The sequence below is a fragment of the Scomber japonicus genome, chromosome 18 (assembly GCF_027409825.1).
Source record: "Scomber japonicus isolate fScoJap1 chromosome 18, fScoJap1.pri, whole genome shotgun sequence".
Classification (NCBI taxonomy): domain Eukaryota; kingdom Metazoa; phylum Chordata; class Actinopteri; order Scombriformes; family Scombridae; genus Scomber; species Scomber japonicus.
Genome location: NC_070595.1, coordinates 16618510 through 16638555, shown reverse-complemented (window position 1 = coordinate 16638555; position 20046 = coordinate 16618510). Strand labels below are relative to the sequence as shown.

At 40.7% G+C, this 20046-nt stretch overlaps 1 protein-coding gene across 2 annotated transcripts; it reads left to right on the top strand.

Annotated features, from left to right (window-relative positions):
* The first annotated feature begins 335 nt into the window (after positions 1 to 335).
* srl (sarcalumenin) lies at positions 336 to 14039 on the top strand. Of its 2 annotated transcripts, XM_053338415.1 has the most exons (7): positions 336 to 396; positions 8657 to 8746; positions 8854 to 8949; positions 9920 to 9955; positions 11897 to 12013; positions 12309 to 12542; positions 12661 to 14039. In XM_053338415.1, exons 1-7 carry the CDS (start codon positions 336 to 338, stop codon positions 13470 to 13472), a joined length of 1446 nt encoding a protein of 481 aa, XP_053194390.1. In that variant the 3' UTR covers positions 13473 to 14039. The 2 variants fall into 2 exon arrangements, with proteins under 2 accessions (XP_053194390.1, XP_053194391.1); XM_053338416.1 differs by lacking the exon at positions 9920 to 9955.
* The last annotated feature ends 6007 nt before the right edge of the window (positions 14040 to 20046 follow it).

Below are 20046 nucleotides of genomic sequence, written 5' to 3'. Positions count from 1 at the left end.
AAAACATGTTTTTCAGTCTCTGAAGCATATTTGGAATTATTACCATCACTGAGACCTTGAGCGTGTCTCCAGCACTGAAAGTATCCCCAGGTCTCCTTGCACTGATGCAGAGGGATGAGCTGCAGCCTCTCTAAAAAGGATAGTCAGCTGCTTGTACACGTAGAGTCCCTGTGGCATGCTATGACTCTCACAACACCTCGAATACACAGGGCACACACAGATCTCAGCCCCTCCACCAGCTGCTGTGCCCCGCCTCTTTTCTCTTCATGCCCTTTAACCTTCTTGCCTTGGTATATATAGTCTCTGTGACTATCAGAGTTCTCCTGGCAGCCATCATGAAGGGTGCATTCTCAATCTGCTGTTTCGTCTCCCTGCTGCTTTTGCAGGCCACAGCAGGTAAGAATCAGTCACATTTTGGTCAAATATCTGGTGGTTTGTATGTTTATGTAGAGTGGTGCACTGAGGCACAACACGTTTGTGCACAAGTGCTGCCAATGAATGAAACACTGACGTGGTTGAAGTTTAGAGGTGGGTTTAATGAATGTGCTGCGGCCACATTTGATCATTAGTTTGATTGTATGGCAACTTTTCATATCCAGAAGATGTGATTCAAACTTTCATAATAGTCAGAGATATGAAATTGTTGTACTGCCAAAAATAGTTCAAGTAGCGCTTGTGTCCATTGTGGGGGCAGTTTAGCCAGGAATGGCATTGGCTTTTAGAGGCAGAGTATGAGGACAGTGACAGTTATGGGGACACCAGCCAAGGATAGACAGTGACAGACACAGAAATGCTAACCGGGTATTTCTTTACCACCAAGAGGAACTATTTAAGATCTTCACCAGTTTATAATTATACATACATATACATTATATATAGGCACTAGGTGTTAAATGGAGGACTTAACTGTTTCTTCCTGACCTTTTTATTTTAAAATGTGAAACACAACAAACACTGTAGTGTCTGCAAGTTTTATTATATATGACAAATGTCTTATCATACATGTTATCATACATGTTGGAGAGTTTCTGAAGTAGAGCTCTTTAGGAATATTCAACCTAGAGTTCAGCCTCATGTGGACTGACAGCATGTCAGCTGTCTTAATGCATGGCACCAGCTGATGGAAAGTCTAACCAAGTAGGAGAGGACAGTCATGCGGGAGATTGATTGGACACATGAGTCTCTTTTATCTCTTCATTCAGAGATTTGGTCTCTTTGCTTCATACTTGAATTACATCTTCTATAAGTTCATGAATTAATAAGTGTGATTTTGAAGAATTACTCCTCTTTGAAATTCAAAGTCGCTGTGATGATAGCATCGTAAAGCACAGGGATCATGACTATCTCAGAATAAATATGATTACATGGCACCCATGGAGTTGAATATCTTACTGCGTTTATCACCCACAATTACCCCCCCCGATTACTCCAAATGAAAATGCGGACTGGCTTATGGATCTGGACTGGAGAAATTACCCTTGTCTGTCACCCTTGTCCGTCCTTGGGGTGGTGTTCAGCTCCACAGCCCAGGGCCAGGCCTCTATATTCCAGGCTGCTGTCAGGTGTCTAAGATTGGAAGGCCTCCTGAAATCCAACACTGTACACTACAGTTCCTCCCTCCCTCTGCTTGACTCCCCTTCCCTCCTGACTCCTCACCCCTCCCAACTCCAAGCTACCCTTTAGATACGCTGCACAGCTGCTGTCACTCTGCACTGTCACAATCGCAATTTATTCCCAGCAGTTGGCCTTATAGGGACATGCATTCTCCAGGCAGGAGGGGCTAGACTGTGGCTGCAGTTCATAGACCTCCTCTGCAGGCCTGTGCAGGTGTCTTTTAGTGCTCTCCATCTTTACATCTACTGCGTATGTGTAGTATTGATTTCTGCTGCAGAGCACACAGGAGTTTCGATTCCAATACCAGCAGCTTATGGACAGTCATGAGAATCATGAACTTCTTGCCACTCATTGTGTGATTATTTGTGTTACTGATTGGTTCGATCGCTGTCAGGAACTCCAATGAAGTACCTTACTCTGCAAAGAGGAGCAGAAAAGGGTAATCTCCCTCTAAAGCAATTGATTTGCTATCATTCCATCATATGTTGTCTAAGAGCAAGTCCAAAAAAGATATCAATATTATATTCTAACACTAATTTCATTCATTGTGGATTTTGTGAGAAATAAAGATGAACTCAACAGCAGGGCCTAAACACTGACATGTTAATACTGGTGTTGTGAAATCTTATACTCATTTCTGTCACGTGTTTCTGTTACAAACGAATTTCAAGACTGAAGCCAGTTGATTAACAGCATTAAATGAAAGATTAGAACTGTCCACATTTCAGTGTAAACTAAGGACCCCTTGATGTTCAACATTGAGGACACAATAGCATAATGGCATAATAATGTTTTCCCTACCTCAGTGTAAGGTTAAGCAGTATTTAAACCTGGTGTACCAATCTGACCAAATCTTCAGGTGTAGTACAGCCGCTGAATCTGCTGAACCTGGGTAGCTCATCTGACTGTGCCATAATATTTACTTTACAGTGCTTTACCTGCATGTGTTACATAGCTGCTATCTTTCATGCCACGGCAATGATAAATGGAAACCTCTCTATTTTTGTGAGTGTGAATGGGTTAATATATGTTACATGACCAACCTGGTCCATGGCTCTGCTCCATAACAGGGTTTTAGGTATAGGTTTGACACTGCTTCGGATTGGCATGTAGGGGTAAACATAGGTTACTATAGTAACTGTTATATAATTATAGGGTTGCTAGAAACCAAATACTAACAAGGTCGTGTGTGAATGGTGCTGACTGACCAAATGAGGATTGACAAGGAGTCAGTGTCCGATGTCATACTTGAGGGTTTCAGTGTGAAAGGAGCTTCAAAAAATGCAAATTATATATAAAATGTTATTAGTGTAAATATTTACAGTATATGGCTAACACGTAACACTGGCTATAGGCTGACTTTTTTGAGTATGTATTCTGTTATATTACAGCCTCACTGGGGCCTAAATGATGTCTTCACACAAATGTGTATATATGTAAGTGTTAATAGTATTGATCATTGATACAAGAAAAACATCTTTAATCTTCTCAGTGTGCACAGGGGAGACATGGGCAGCTAATGGCACACAGTCACCATGTGATGGCATGTGGCATGTCTGGGACATCCCTCTGATGGTAGTAGTAGAAGGGACACTGAGTTTTACTCCCTTACTCTACACCCCTCCTTAAGACAAGCCCCTGAGTCCCAAGGGCACCTTTCCTGGCTCTTGGAGAGGAGAGAAGGGATAGAGGCATCAGATCAACACCTCAGCGTAAAGTGCCTTTGCCCTTGCACCTTCCTTTGAGCCTGTCAGTCCTCTTCATGTCCATTTGTTGGTGACCCCTTAGAGGACTTGCAATGTGGATGTAACTAACATAAGATGGTCTGTGAGTGCCAGTAATAAACCTTGAGTCAGTCCAGCTAAAAACAGCCCAGCCTGTAGAACAACATGCACCCACATTTAGATCCCAAAAGCCTTTTCATGTAAAGTAAATCTGGCTGAGATAATACACTTACAGGACCTAATGTGGAGGAAAACTGGATTGTACTAGTGAAGGAGCTGTGTGTTTTTATGTGAAATACCTGAGATACATGGGAGACTGTAATGTTTTTAGTTTGCCAAATTCAACACTGTATTTGACATTTATGCATATGTTACATTACAGTACATTACACAGCCAGTTATGAGGGATGTCTCTGAGCCTCCAGACCGTCAAAGCCTTAAAATAGGAGGCAGCCATTCTGCCCCCTCTTCTGTCCATCTTCTGACCCATTGTAGGGCTATTTCTGACTATGGGGGAGTACTAGCTCCACATGCTTCGCCACCTGTTGCCATCCGTGGCTTCTTCTCACCACACCCTACACTAGCTCTGCTGACTATGTTCACACCTCTGACGCTTGCTTGAGAAAGAATTGGTTATTTTTATGGGTATGGTTTTATTGAGACTAAACTAGACTCTGTTTCCAGTGAAGTGCAAATGCAAAGTCCTTCTAAACTTAGCAAGAAAACTGGCTTGTGTGTGTGTCATTGATACCATTTAAATCCTTAGATATTTTACAAAGCAATTTGTATGTAAAAATCTTGTCCACTCTGTTTGAACTGAAAAAAATAGACACTTCTCCATGGATCTTTCCAGTGGAAGCCCCTGGCCTTCAGTTAAGGTTGCCTGAATCCCCCCCGTGCTCAGGATAAATCCTCTGACTGGAGGTTCCAGCTCTGCCACCCTCATCATGTTCATTTTAATTCAATTTACTTCCACGGTGCTGCACGCAGAACATGATCCAGGGGTTTTACACATCCTGGGGTTTTACCTAATATATATATACAGTGTACGTGCGGATGACTGCAAATACATACAAGCACACACATGCACATCTACAGAAGAATAAATACACATTGGATTAATTCCTGTTTGTATGCTTTGAGTGCATCAAATAATCCATATTTATTGTTCAGAGTGACATTGAGAGCTTTCAACTTACATTTAAAACTTGTCTCCATTATATCATGCAGCTGTTATATGCACATGAGGGAAATACAGAGCAGTCCACTCTCCTCTGCCTTCAGGAGATTCTGTAATTCTGCAAATATATCAGTGTGTACAGTCAAATTTGAATATTTGGGTTAAGGAAAACACAGTAAAGTAGAAGAGGTCTTTAAACTTGAGCACTTTTAATCTTTGCAGAGTTTTACACTTGTTAATTGACATTGTATTTGATGACAGAACACCATCTACATAAGGATCTATAGTTGAGGCATGACTTACTCTGAGGCCACGGTAGGCTTAAATCACCAACATTCCTACTGGATGTGCCGATGCCACCAGAATGTTTCTCCAAACTGAGGGAGGGTTGTGTGGCAACGGGCTCAGTGAGGACACATGGTCCTGGCCACAGATGTCGGGGGTTCAATTCCCCTGGCGCCTGCAGGGTTCATTTTGAGCGCTGATGCAAGGCCCGCCATCCACAGGCAACACTACCTCTCTGATCTTTGCGGAGCTCTGTCCTCAATCAGGGATTGACTGGATTGGAAGGTGTTAACAAGTGCACAGCAGTTAAGGCCCACTCAAGAGGCAAGTGTTAAAAGACACCACTCTTCTTGGTGATGAGTCAAGTTACAGAAGCTTGAGTAAGCTTTGTGTAATGTAGATACAGTCCTGTTACATTGATGGGGCCTGTTTCTCAAGAGCCACTTTAGTCTCCAAGTTAAATCATCCTCAGTTTCCTCTGATGGGTGACTTCTCTCACACTGATAAAAAAAAAACCTTAACCATTTCCTCATAGTGTGACTCATTGCACCTTGTACCAATGCTTAAATCATAACTTTAATTACCTTTATTCCTGCCTGTGCCATGTTTTACTTTGGCTCATCTGACATGCAGCCAATCTGTGCCATGATGTGCCTCAGTGTTTGAAAATGGCAATCATTTATTACACATGATGCTATGAGATCACATTGTTTGCAGCTGTTGTTTCTAAAGTTCATGCAAACAAAAGCAATTTTGCAAGTAGCATTCATCTGATTTACAAAAACAAAAATAAAGTTGCATTGCTGCTTCATCGGTGCAGTAAGGATAAAGAAGGTATCGCAGACATGCTATTATAAGTTCAAATGCATAAAAGGATAACACCCATTTTTATTCCATTTTCATTTTTGTTTCAACAACCTGAAGACTTATATACATAGATATACTTCTGCATGTTTTTAGGACTGCAGCATTACTCATGCCCTACTTTTTTCTGGCCACTAACCTTTTAGTTTCTCTTGTTCTTGCACTGTGCTGGGAGCAACATTATACAGACTTATTTTTAGTAGGTTGACTCGGGGAGAATCAGCAATGCTACGTTGTTCCTCAACGAGAAGTTTGTTACTGCTTTCATACTGCAACGAAGCATTTGTTGGGGTCTCAATTAAAGCATGAGCCACATAATGCATCAATGCAGGGGTCTTTTTTAAATTGCTTAGCTATGCATGATTTGAAGTATTCCTTTTGGCTTCCTGCGGTGTCAAATCTTTAGATTGACTAAAAGTGCTCCCTGGATTTTTTAGGAATAAAGAAAGGCCACTTTCAATTTCATTTGGCACACACTTTTATTAACCCCATTTTCATGATGCAAATGTGTCGATATCTTAAAGATTTGTGGTGTCGTCATATAAAAAGGTTTGCTTCAGGCTTGTATACAAACAGCCCTTCAGATGATTTTGCTATTAGTTGTTACAGTCAAATTGTCAACATCAGTTTTGGCCAAAGCAACATGTAATTCTGACACTTAGCCAGAAACACTAGAAGTCATTGACACAAGGCCAGTGGCTTTACTCCAGGTTAGGGTGTGGGATGCCATGGCAGTGCAGCCCTCTGAGTGAGTTGAATCGTCTCACATTGATATATATTCACAGGAAACAATGCTCTCATCCAACACTGCTGGGTTTTAGTTTTGGAGAATTTAATGGAACATGGCTTTAGATTGTACCTCTTCTGTCACCTCCTGACCTCTGGTGCTTCTTACTAACCAGAATCTGCCACTAATTCACACACAATCTTCTTTTGTGGAAAAAAGCAAAGCAGGTGCAAAGACACCCTAATAATTATATAGAAACTGAAAAAGCCACTACAATTGCCTGTTTCAGATGAGTATGGTGTAACTAAATGAGGGAAGCCGTAGCCTGTACTCAGCTGTAAATGATCAAAGTGTTGTCCTGTAGACCTAAGATGACTTGAGTTGCACCTTAGAAGAAATCTTTATCTTTCCACAGCTGAGTGCTTCACTTTGACTTTTTTGCAGCACTGACTTTTCAGGAATTATCATCCTCCATGCATGTCACTTCTTCTGAACATTTATTGCTAATTTTCCACTATAAGCAGCAAAGTTTTTTGTTAGATTTTTGTCAAGGAGGTCAATAGATGTGCAACTAAAGACTTTTTCAGTTTTTTTTTATCAAACTGTTTTTCCAGTCATTTCCTATCAACTTTCTTTTCCATCCTATATTAATATCAGGTCAAGGAAGGATTTTGAATGCTATCAATATCTTTTCTGCACCAGTAAACTGAATTAAAATGGGATGTGCTGACAGGAAGTATGCAGATGATTTGTTATTTGACAACATCAATATTCAAATTATGGCCTGTGTTTTCTGATTTACAATTCAATGACTGCAATTAATTGCCCTGCAGCTGCAACTATATCAGATTTAATATTCCACTAACATGCTGAAAATGCCTATAAAATTCCCCCGCAACTCTATTAGGGGAGTGTCTGGTAGCTTGGATACTAACACCCATAACCCCCCAGGGCATGGAAGTGTGAACGAGGAAGACTTCCCAACTGCTCCTATATATAGCTCATAGCCGCTGCCGATTTGTCTGAAGCAGGACAGTGTGGGAGGCATTACAGGGAGGCTTGCTCTGAGACCTGGGCACACAAGGACAGGTCTCACAGACTGATAAGTCTGTGATAGGTGGGTAAATATAGACCACAAAAGACAGAGGATTGCACATCATTGTCTCATGTATATTACTGACTAGAACACTCAGTCCAGCTTTGTGAACTGTCCTGATGCAGTGGGAAACTGGGGAATTCCCTCACTCTGTCTGTCTCTCTGTCTTTGTCTGTCTTATCTATGCTGTTGTTATAAAGCCCATAGAGATGCCAAACAAATGTCTTTGTCTGTTTATTTTCGGCGTTTGCTTTCTATATTAAGAGCTGATTGTACTAACAGCTGTGATCTAAGTAATCCGATATGTTCAAACAGTGGACATGAGACACTGATGAGCGGATACGTTCTCTCGGATTCTCTCTCTTTCTCTCTCTCTAAGTTGCACACACACATGTACATACACAGCTGATATTTTATTACTTTCAGGAAATATGTTATTAACATTAGCAGTGCTGCTCCTTTGAAATTTTCATATGCATGTTTAAAATGGATTGGTCAATAGATTGATGAAACATTGACAAAAGCAGTTACTGTCCGTAAGGTTGGTGGTTTAACCACAAACATTTTGTGACTGTTTCAATGGGTCCATATTAATTTCTGAAATGAAACAACTCACTGAAGGAAGTTTGTCCCACTGAGAGCACTAAAATAATATCAGTTATTCATAGTGGTCATTCTTTACAGACACTTGGAAAACATTTGGTTGGTGCTAACATATTTACAGTGAACACACTTATGGTTTATATATAATAAAAAGCAGTAAAACAGAGATTAATATAAGAAAATATGATGTAGAAGAGACATTGGCTGCACAAGGAGCTGCAGATGAAGGCTTGGGTGGCAAAAATTTGATAGACAGCTCAGATGTCTGATATGTCTGAAACTGATAATGACACTCAATGTAAAACTGCTCTCCAGCGTTTATAATCTCTATACCCAGCAGTCGAGATGCAGGATGTATTGAATGTCGCACAAACAGAAATAACATAATCACTTGCCTCAGTAGCAAACTTTATTGATCACACATATATATATCTATATATATATATATATATAGATATAGATATATATAATGAAACTGTCATTCAGTTGGCTTTTGCCTCGGTCAACATCCATCACTTAATTATCATGCACTGAAAATGTTGTTATTGTTGTTTTTGCAGAAGAAGAAGATTTAACCTCTGTCCTCAGAGACAGATCGCACATTGACGAGACGCTGAGACTTGCAGCTGAGGAAAAATCCGGAGACTATGCAGGTGAGGATCAGAGACTACTAGAGCTGGTAATGTGAAAGAGAAGAAAAGGGAAAATTATTTTGCTAACGTCTTTATTATACTTTCCCTTCATCTCTCTTGTCCACCAGCTGCTTTGGAGAGGTTGCGGAAGATCTACCACACATCCATCAAGCCGATGGAACAGGCCTACAAGTACAATGAGTTGAGGCAGCATGAGATCTCAGGTACAACCAAAGCTTTGGCTTCATCTGCACTCAGCTTCACCTTGTCCCGTGGTGTGGGTTTTTTGTTTGGGTTGCTTAAGTGACTGATTTGTTGACTGTTGTTTGCATCATCTTTACATTGTCAACTCATGAATAACTTCAGGATCTTGTGCTTTTTCCACTTTCGGGGCACTTCTTATATATATATATACACACATATATATATATATATATATATATATATATATATATATATACATATATATATATATGTATATCAAGGTATGTGATATATATATGCCTGTGATATTTCAAAATCTATGTTGGAAATGTTGTATGCTCTATAGCACCAACATTGTAAAAAATAGTAGTAATGATATTTACTGAAATTAGCTGTAGCAATGTAGGCTTTAGGGAAAGGGTAAAGTATCAAATTGTCTTATCACTCCATTCCTGCTACTTTAGAAATATTTCTTCCCCTTTTCTTCTATACATTTTTTTACACCTTTTTGTAATTTCTCTGTTTGATTTTTAAATGACTTTTTGCGCTATTTCTCCACAGTAACCTCAACACTGTTCATTGACCAGAAAAGAACAAATTCTACTTACCCACAATGAAATAAAGCTTGCCCTCTTGCAGCTTTTTCAGGCTTGGCATAACATATAATTTGAATGCCATGCCTCAGAAGTTCATATCAATGAACTTCTTGCTGTACAGAGTCAAAAACTGGACAATCAATCAAATTCACATCATCCATTTGTGCACAGACTGACATATTTGACACATTAAGTCAAATATGGGACCATATTCCAGCCATTATCTCCCACCCATCCATACACATTGTTACTGTACCCCTTCCCTGTTGCTTCCAGAAACCTCACTACCTCACTGAGCTCTCCTCACTCTCCTCCACTTCCCATTCCCTTCACTTCTCTGTACTCCATCCTCTCCTGTTCCTTCCCCATTCCCTCTGCCCCCCTCATCTAACAGCCTACCCTGGACGATCCTTTGGGGATGCAGCCACAGGTGGGTGTGGACAGGGCTTACCTGTGCATGGCACCGCCTGAAGTGCTCAGCCCCTTTGTTTCCCCCTTCATTTGTCTTCATACATCTGTGAAACACTTCGATCAAAATGAACATTGTGCTGCTCTCTATGGGTTAGGTTTTTTAAGCATGGTTCTCTTCAGATGATGTGTGACCAAAGTGATCCATGCGTGAAAGCGTTAACCCATAGGAAAGAGTGCAGGGTGATTCTAAATTGGTTGTGCTCTTTATGCCACCACTTTTATCTTTGGTGTCATAAGGACATCTATTCATATCACTTTGACAGCAGTGTTATTCAAGGAGAAGACATTTTGGTTGTCACCTAAATTGTCTTAAGTTACCAAAACTCTTCTTTCTAAAGAATTAAAAGGGAAGAAATGTGAATTTGCAGATCACAAAAAGTTCCTAAAATGTGAATGGTAATGTCTTGGTAGTATATTATGTAGTATATTATGTATTTAATGACACTATTCAGTTGTATAGTTACGATGTAAAATGTGGGGGGTTGCATGTGCAGTTCTGGCTTCCGCGAAGGATGAACAGGTTGGAAGAGGGACACTGGTGGCAAAGGGTGGTGAGTGTTTGACCAAGAGTGAACTGAATGTCTTTTTAGACGCTCTTCTTTATTTACCATAATGTTAAAAGCCACTAGCATTAAGTGTGTTTTAGATTTTTTAAATTTTAATTATTTAATATTCTTTTGTGATGACATCTTCTTTTTTTTTGTCCAAACACTTTTACTCCATATGTTGCTGAATCCATGCGGGTTTGGACCCTAAACCTAACCCTAACCCTCATCCTACCACCCTGACACCATGTCCACTCACAACACACAGACACACACAGACACACACAGACACACACAGACACACACACACACACACACACACACACACACACACACACACACACACACACACACATGTGCCTATGCTTGCTCTTGTATAGCTAGCTCAGTGAGGACATTCAGTGACATAATGCATTATATAATGCATTACCCTAACCTTAACCATCACAACTAAATGCCTACACCAAACCCCAAACTGAACTTAACTCAATTCATCCTAAAACCAAGCCTGAAGCTTCAAAGAGCCCCAGCCATAATGTCCTCACTTTCCTGAAATGTTCTCACTTCCCAGGTATAAAACTCAAACTGGCTCTGTTTACTTAAGTCACTTTTGGGGTATTTGCATCAACTTACTTTCATTTCCTGGATACTGACCTTAACCATAACCTACTTGTCTAACCTTAACCTAACCCTAACCTTAACCACAAATCAAACCAAAAATCAGCAGTTTACCAATTGGGAACATTGCTTTTGTGCCCAATTGCACAAGTCCATTAAAGTGACTTAAGTCCTACCCACACACATCCAGCTTGCTTTGAAAGTCTTACCCTCTTGAGTCTTTTGTCATAGTATGGACACTGCTTAACTATGTATCACTGAGACATGGTTGCAGCAATTAAGCAGCTTAAACTATGCTATTAAAAATGCCTAACAGCTTTGATACTTTTTTATTTTCCCATACTCTTTTCTTTTTTCCTCTGTGCTCTGGATTGAGAGTGACAGTGTTATTCTGGTGTGCTTCTTGGTGTCTCTCAAAATTGAATTAAAGCTCATCCCAAAAACAATCCAAGAATACATTTTGGATGGACTGCTGTTTTGTTTAAACTATCCTTTCATGAAACATTAAAGGAAATGAAGACTGCAACACAAGTTTGGCATCAGTTCAACACAGAAGAGCTCAAGCTCTCAGGTCTTTTTTCAAATCAGAAATAAATATAATTGACACAGTTTTGCAGATGGTTACATCTCTGTGTAACTGAAAACAAAATATAAAACTTGGGATGAACTTGAGAGGTTCCCCTTCATCATTTAGCCATCCTACTAAGATTTTAATCTCTGTTGTCGTTCATTCACAGATGGAGAAATTACTTCCAAGCCCATGGTGCTGTTCCTTGGACCCTGGAGTGTAGGCAAGTCCTCCATGATCAATTACCTCCTGGGTTTGAGCGACAGCCCCTATCAGCTCTACACAGGTAAGTAACACACATTTTCTTTTAAAAATAGCTGTCAGCAATGTTTAACGTAATAATTTGTGCTACAATCCAGACTGATCATTCAGGCAGATACCCAATGCAAATATCAAAAAGAAAGATTCATTAAATAGCATCATAAAACCAAAATGGCTATTAGAGAGGCAGCTGCATGTGTGAGTATGTCATTCTGGCTATGATGTGAGCAGATACCATCACAGATCTCATCTCTCTATGGATCTCTTCATGTTTTTTTCCTTGTGTTCTTTCTAATCACTTGTTCTCCTTGAATCCTCAGGAGCTGAGCCTACTACCTCTGAGTTCACTGTAATTATGCATGGGGAGAAGATCCGCTCTGTTGAGGGCATTGTTATGGCTGCAGACAGCTCTCGCTCCTTTTCTCCACTGGAGAAGTTTGGCCAAAACTTCCTGGAAAAGCTGATTGGTATTGAAATGCCTCACAAGTTGCTGGAACGTGTGACCTTTGTAGACACACCTGGAATCATTGAGAACCGCAAGCAGCAGGAGAGAGGTAAAGCACAGGACAGAAGATTTTACCCCCAGTTTGCAAATTTTCAGTTATAAGGATGCAGCTGGGTGCAAATTAGTATTTAGTTTTAACAGTTACTAATGTCTCTCTTTCTATCTAGGCTACCCTTTCAATGATGTTTGCCAGTGGTTCATTGACCGTGCTGACCTGATCTTCGTGACCTTTGACCCCACAAAGCTGGATGTTGGCCTGGAGCTGGAGATGCTCTTCCGGCAGTTGAAGGGTCGTGAGTCCCAGATCCGCATCATTTTGAACAAGGCTGACAACTTGGCCACCCAGGATTTGATGAGAGTCTATGGAGCACTCTTCTGGAGCTTAGCTCCCCTCATCAATGTGACTGAACCCCCCCGCGTCTACGTCAGCTCTTTCTGGCCATATGACTACGCACCCGAAACCAGCCGTGAGCTCTTCAAGCGAGAGGAGATCTCCCTGCTCGAAGATCTCAACCAAGTGATTGAAAACCGTATGGAGAACAAGATTGCCTTCATCCGCCAGCATGGCATCCGCGTGCGCATCCATGCCCTGTTGGTGGACCGCTATGTCCAGACCTTTAAAGAGAAGATGAGCTTCTTCAGTGATCCTGAACTTGTCTTCAAGGAGATTGTGGATGACCCTGACAAGTTCTACATTTTCAAATCCATCCTAGCCAAGACCAATGTCAGCAAGTTTGACCTGCCCAACCGTGACGCTTACCGTGACTTCTTTGGCATCAACCCCATCACCAACTTCAAGGCCCTGACGGCTCAGTGCTCCTACATGGGAGGCTGTCTGCTGGATAGGATCGAGAAGGCAATCACCCATGAGCTGCCCGCCCTTCTGAGTAGCATTAACTCTGGCAAGCAGCCTGGCCTGTCTTCCTGCGAGGCTACTGGCTGTGGTGAGAAGCCAAAGAATCGCTACCGAAAGAACTGAGTAACACCAAATAATGAGTGGGGGAAGTAAGGAGATAGAGGAGGTGAAGAAAGGGGCTCTGATGGAAGCCAAACATGCTTTTGTCAGAACGCCTGTATAGTATTGAGGAAAGGAGATTAGTGTTTGTTTTTTTCCTCAGGAGAATATGGCAAGGTGCATTTAGGGAAATGTGGGGATGAGGCAGAGAGTGGGAGGCAAGGGTCATTGTTTGAAAAGGCAGCTTAAGGATACAAGTGCTGAAGAAATGAGAACATGCCGCTGATCACTGAGCTTTGTTAAAATACACACCCTCCTCTCTCCCTTGTACAATCACAGTGGACTGTCTGGGATTTTGGGGATTGGGGAAGTAATAATGTAAAGAAAAACAGAAATGGAAAAAAAGTTCGAGCAAATAAAAATTGAAAATTCTGAGACTGAAAACAGTCAAATACCAGCTCCCTTGTATGTGAATAAAACAGGAATATGGAAACAGGTGTTGCAAATTTGTGCTGTAAAATCTTGAGAATTGCATTGCAGAAGGTCAATTCCATATGCTTCAGAAGTTGTTTTTGAAGTAGCCTATTTGTGGGTGCTATGCAAAGCCTTCGTGTTTGGGTAGTAATCCAAATCTTTACTGCTGGCATAGATTAATCTTAAACCTGCATGTTAGATGTCACATCTTATTTAACAGGGAGATGTTAGTTTTGCTGCATGTATTTGCCTTCTAACAAACCCTGCCATGCCACAATAGAGGCCTTTTTTCTTAGTTTTATATGCTCACCGGTCTTGGTTGTTGACAACCTGTGAAATGAGCACTGTGATGGAAGCAGAGGTCAGGGTTCAAGGGTCAGAGTCTTCAGAGTGGGGATGGTATGTTCATTCTGCTTCACTTCTTAAACTGTTCTTACTGTTTTTGTTTGAGTCTATAAATTTGCCAGACTCTGGCAGAAATTCAATACTGTGTTATGAATTTTTTTTCCTTTATCAATAAGCTTCCCAACTTTCTAAGTTGAATGACCATAAAAAATAAGACCTGAAAGATGTGTTTGAATTATAGCTGTCTTTATCCATTTGTTCTGCCATTACTTCTGCAGGTTAGAAATCTATTTATTGATTTTGTTTCTGTGTAAACTTTCCAAATGGGCATTGAAGTAGGCTGTGTATGTGTACTGAACAATCCTGCTGATTGTAAATGTCATTGATCACAATATTTATCTGGAGTGTTTCTGATGGCCGGCTTGCTTAAATAGGGTAGGAGGTGATAGAGAGGGAAAGGTGAAGTGGAGGACTCATGAGTTGACCCCTGACCTCTGTGGAAAGAAGGAAGCCCCAAACACTGACCCTTACACACCACAACTGGCTTGGAGTGACACCTGTCAACAGGTGCTTATGTTAGCCTACCTCAATGGACTTTTTTAAGTGTATGGCATCTTGAAACTGCTTAAGGCAATAGTTCAACATTTTGGAAATACACCTATTTAACACCCTGGCCCAGCCATTAAACAGTAACTTTCAAGCAGTTGGTCAAGTGACCAGAAAGTTCCTGCATCTGACCCAGAAATAGTCTGGCAATTAAGCCCTAGTTAATGTGTCTTTCATTGTGTTTTTTTATATGGATTAAACAAACAAGATATAACAATCTTCAGAGGTGCAGGTAAGTGATTTTTTTTTCATCTTTGGATGGACAGGCCTGTTCCCCTCTGTTTCCAATCTTTATGCTAAGATAAGCTAACCGGCTTCTAGCTCCAGCTTAATATACCATACACATATTACAGTGGTATCAATATTATCATTTAACTCTCAGCAAGTAAGTGAAAAATGTTTCCCGAAATGTCAAACTATTGCTTTAAATATGAAGTCCTCAAAGCACAAGTAGGTAGTAAAGAGCACAGCTCCAAAAGGTTAACTCATGGATAAATGTACTTCCAGTTCCCTCTGCCTCCTCCCCCACTAACCCCACAGAGAAAGGTATTTTCCCAACTAAACTCTGAGGCATAATGCATATGAATCTAACAAACAAACTCCAAATAAACTTAATTTTCTCTTCAAGTGTGAGTGCTCCACAGGATGTGTTTAGTATGTTTACACTGCAGATCCAGAAAATGCCCACTAGAGAGTGCTGTGTAAAAGTGTACTATATATATATATATATAAATATATATTTAGAGACCACTAACCAAAACTCATCATGGCAACAGTTTTAGATGAGTGATAGCCCAGGCTTAACTAGTATTGTGTGGTTGTGTTTTTAGTATTTTTCCAGTATCAATCATCTTAATTTACCCGTGAATGAGATTTGGAAGGGATGTGTGTCTCATTAAAGTAGTTGCTGACTCACTTTTTTTTGTTTTGGTATCAAATTAAAACTAATCTTAGCCATATTGGAAAGCTTGATCATCAAGAATAAAGATTTCTGATTGACTAGGTATAGTGAAACTTTGTGGTTATTCTGGTAAAATGATCAATTCATAATCAGGGACCATCAAATAATGAAACAGATTAGATTAGATCATGTAGCAAACTGTTTTTTCATTCTTTTCTTCCTTGTCTCTCTCTCCCACTATCTTACTACAGCCCTATCACAGCCCTTTCTCCATTCATATCTGTTCTCTCTGTTATACCTTGTTGCCAAGAGTCTGAACACTGTCACATTTAGGTTTGAAAGCATGGTTTTATATTATAGCTGCATTGCACCAACTTTTTGTCGTGACTGGAGCTAGCTGTAGTAGGTTTGATTGTTGTGCACAAACTCTACTATACACACTGACTTAAACCCTGATGTGTTTCTCTGTGAATGTATTTGCGCTCTTCCTCAAGCATGATTGTACATGAGAGGTCTGACTTGAAAAATGAAAAAAAAAAAAAGATTTAAAGTTCATAACACATTCTACATAAGTCTTTTTATTTATAAATCAAAGACCATGGTTCAACAGCAACCATCAAAAGGGCACAGGGGCTTTGTTTAAATGAAGAGTTTTTAAAATTTTACACAAAAATGTTTCCCCAAAAATTGGTTTCTTGATTTTAAAGGTGGAATATTTGCAACATTTCTTTTAAAGCTTTTATGCACGCACAAGACAGACACCTTATTGTGCATAAAAAAACATTATATGATGTGCATGTAGCATATATATTTACAGTGCACAACCCGATACACACAGGCACATGTAGCATATACATTTACAGTGCACAACCCGATACACACAGGCACATGTACACATTACGTATTGTGTCTCAATCAGGGTATTTTTCTCCACTATATATGAGAAAGACTTGTTTGTCTGTAGAATCAATCTTGTTCTTTGAAACTCATCTCAAGACTTACACTAACACCATCTGTTGCAAGGCCACAAAGCTTTGTATTATTATGTAAATCACACACTGATCTGAACATGAGGGAGGTCTCCTTTTCATTCCTTTCATAAAAGACATGCTTTTGTTCTTCCCCTACCCACAGGTGTAGTGCAAGCAAGTATGCACACTTCCTCCTGGTGATCTTCTAAGTATACTGTGAAGCCAATGTACAGAACACTGCTGTTTGATATTTTCATTTCATTAGGAGACATGCTGCACACACAATAGGAATGTATTTATCCTCATTGAAAACCAATTTTTGAATATTATTTTTGAAAATTTCATCCATCGTTATAATCCAATATTGATATTACATGGATTATAGTGACTCTCTAAAACAGTTTAGTGAATTAGTGTATTTCATCTTCTATGGCTTCACTGTAATATAATTATATCCCCTTTTTCTCCAATGAGTTTTTCCTCTGCTATCATCCCAGGGCAGAGGTTTCCATCCATATTAAATAAAGGGTGGAAAAGACAAGAGGGAGAAGGGGCTTCATCTTTAAACTGAGAGTTGGGGGTGCGCTCAATGCGGTCAAAAAAAAACAACAAAAACGTCCCCACCCTTTCCTAGAATACGTGCTCGTTACCACTCTCTTCCAGTGCGTGCACGTAAGTCCACGGTCCCCCTCCCCTCCTAATAATAGTCAACCCATCTTCTCTTCCCTGCTCTCCAAACACAGACAGCACCGTCAAGTCAGCCGCAGCCCTCAAACAGGAAGCACAGCTATTGGACTTCAACATAAACGACCTTTTCAATCACTTTTCCACAGATCTGAGGAAGTTCAATACGTGATATCTTGATATCTGATACAGTTGTTACACCATACAGTCGGGGTTATAACTATGCAACTATTTTTCTCCCTAAGTATTGTTTTTACTTTGCAGACCTTTAACATGAGTTAAAGGACCAATGTGTAACTTTCATTTAATTTGATTTCATTGATTCATTTTATTTATTGCTTATCCTCTAGACAGCTGTAGCAAATTTGACATTGGATAAGAGGCAGTTTACACCCTGGGCAGGTCACCAGTCATTGATATAACACGTAGAAGAGAGATAGACCACCATTCACACTCACAGTCACACCTACAGACAATTTAGAATCACCAATACACCCAGAGTCACCTGAGGCTGAGGGAACCTGCACAGGCACAAGGGGACGATGCAAACTCCACACAAAAGGGCCTCATCTGGCCATAGGCCTACAGGTGTAATTGGAATATACTATTCACAATGTTATCATTAGTGTATAATCACCTGAAACTAATAATTGTTGTGTTTTTGTTACCATGGAATGAGCTCTTTATATCTACATGGAGAGTGGGTCCTCTTCTAGGGAGGTTGTGCTGTTGCAACAGTTTGTTTCTACAGTAGCCCAGAACGGACAAACCAAACACTGGTGTCTGAAACCTCACATTTATATGCCATTTAATCCTACACACTCCACCTTTAACAATCTTGTGCAGCAGATTATTTTTCTTCCATTTAGATTAAAATGTTCAGGTAAAAAATAAGCTTAGCCCATACTTTCTACACTTCGGGAAGTTTCTTCAAAAGACTGATATGTGTGACTTTTAGTTGATTATTATATTATTATATTATATGTAGTCCATGGGGTTTTATTGTGAAAGTAAGAGGCGGAAATCATCTTTATTTTATTCTAGCGTGCTTCACACTCTCTCACACATACACACACACACACACACACACTCGCACACACACATTTCTCGCTGCTGGACGGCTGTCAGCGCACAGAAGATGGTGGCGGCTACGGCCACTGCGTTGCCCACAGCGCCTGGATAGCGCACACTTTACATTTCACGCAGGTGTCGACACTGCTGCGGCGCACAGATAATGGTCAGATAAAGGAGACAAATCAATCTCATCCCACTGTGGACGATGCAGGGCATTGAAAGGCTGGACGATGCTGCAGCCCTAATTCATCATATTTGTTTTGGATTTAAGGATAATTATTCGGAGATGTGAAGATATTCTCTTGTGCATCCCGTGCAATCCAATTAGAGTGGCTGGATCAAGGCAGCACTTTGGTTTGACCTGTGGGACTGTGGTGTGGGGAGGCGGGGGGCGTGGAGCGGAGGTGGAGACCTTTTAATTAGCCCGACTCTCTCCGGGCTTTCGTCGTCTACCATTTAGCTTAGGTGCCGTGAGCAAACTTTACTTCAGGGAAAATGACAGACTGAGCGATACTCGGTGTAGTCTGCGCAAGTGTGCATTTTTCCCTTAGTTGTCCGGTTGACACAGAATATACAGCCAGGAACCGGCATGGTCAGGATAACAAGACAATCTGGATATTTCCTTAGGGCGCACCGTGACGATGAGTTGGCGACATTTGGTGTGTCTGTGGATACCAAAGCAATACCAATGCAACACTAAAACAAGGCTGGTTGGTGCATAGCCTTGGAGCAGAGTGTTTACACACGAGTCATTGACAGCTTGTGATAAAACGGAACAGTTTTGTTTCCGGGGATTTCTGCACACCTCGTCTCATGCATTTGTCTCCAACTGACCTCCATGCACAAAAGCCCCTTTTGCGCATTTTGGAGACCCACTGGCGGTGAAGACTCCGGAGCGGGAAGTCAGGAAAGGACGGGGCTCCGTCCACGGGAATAGTCGCGATTAGGCCCTGCAGCAGGGAGCAAGTGGGTATAAATACAAGCTTAGGTGGCAGTTTTTGCGCACATGTTCCCGTTACCTGGAGTTGACGTGAGCCCCAAAGTTGAGAGCCGATTTCTTCGCTCATCACGGCAAACAGCAGATCCGTGTGTCGACTCTTTTTTTAAAAGAAAGAACAAACACTAGAGAGAATCAGTTTTGAATTAAGTTTTGCTCAGAACAAAACGCCAGGAGGTTATTGCCTATTTCCAGTTAAAGTGAAAAACTGAATCATAAGCATGATCGGACATGCACCAGTAATTAAGGACCGCAGCAAGCGCTCCAAAATTAATACTATCGTGACTGGATTTGATATTTTAATAACTTCCCAGGAACTTCATTAACTCATCTTATTTACTCACTTGGTTTCTCTCTCTCAACTTTTCCTTTTGCAAACAGTATTTTGTAATACTGAGTTTTTACCCACATATGTTTCCAATGAGTGAAACAGTGAGTAGGCAGCTGAGTGGACTTGGATTGCAACTGAGCAGGCAGAGAGTGAACCGTGGAGTGCGTCAAAACAGACGGGAACATGGAGGAATGCAGGGATTGACGTCAAGAAGG

Coding starts and splice junctions, on each gene's coding strand:
- srl (XM_053338415.1), top strand. CDS start 336: ATGAAGGGTGCATTCTCAATCTGCTGTTTCGTCTCCCTGCTGCTTTTG. Junction 12,014..12,308: donor CCCCTATCAGCTCTACACAG/GTAAGTAACACA, acceptor TTGAATCCTCAG/GAGCTGAGCCTACTACCTCT. Junction 12,543..12,660: donor CCGCAAGCAGCAGGAGAGAG/GTAAAGCACAGG, acceptor CTTTCTATCTAG/GCTACCCTTTCAATGATGTT.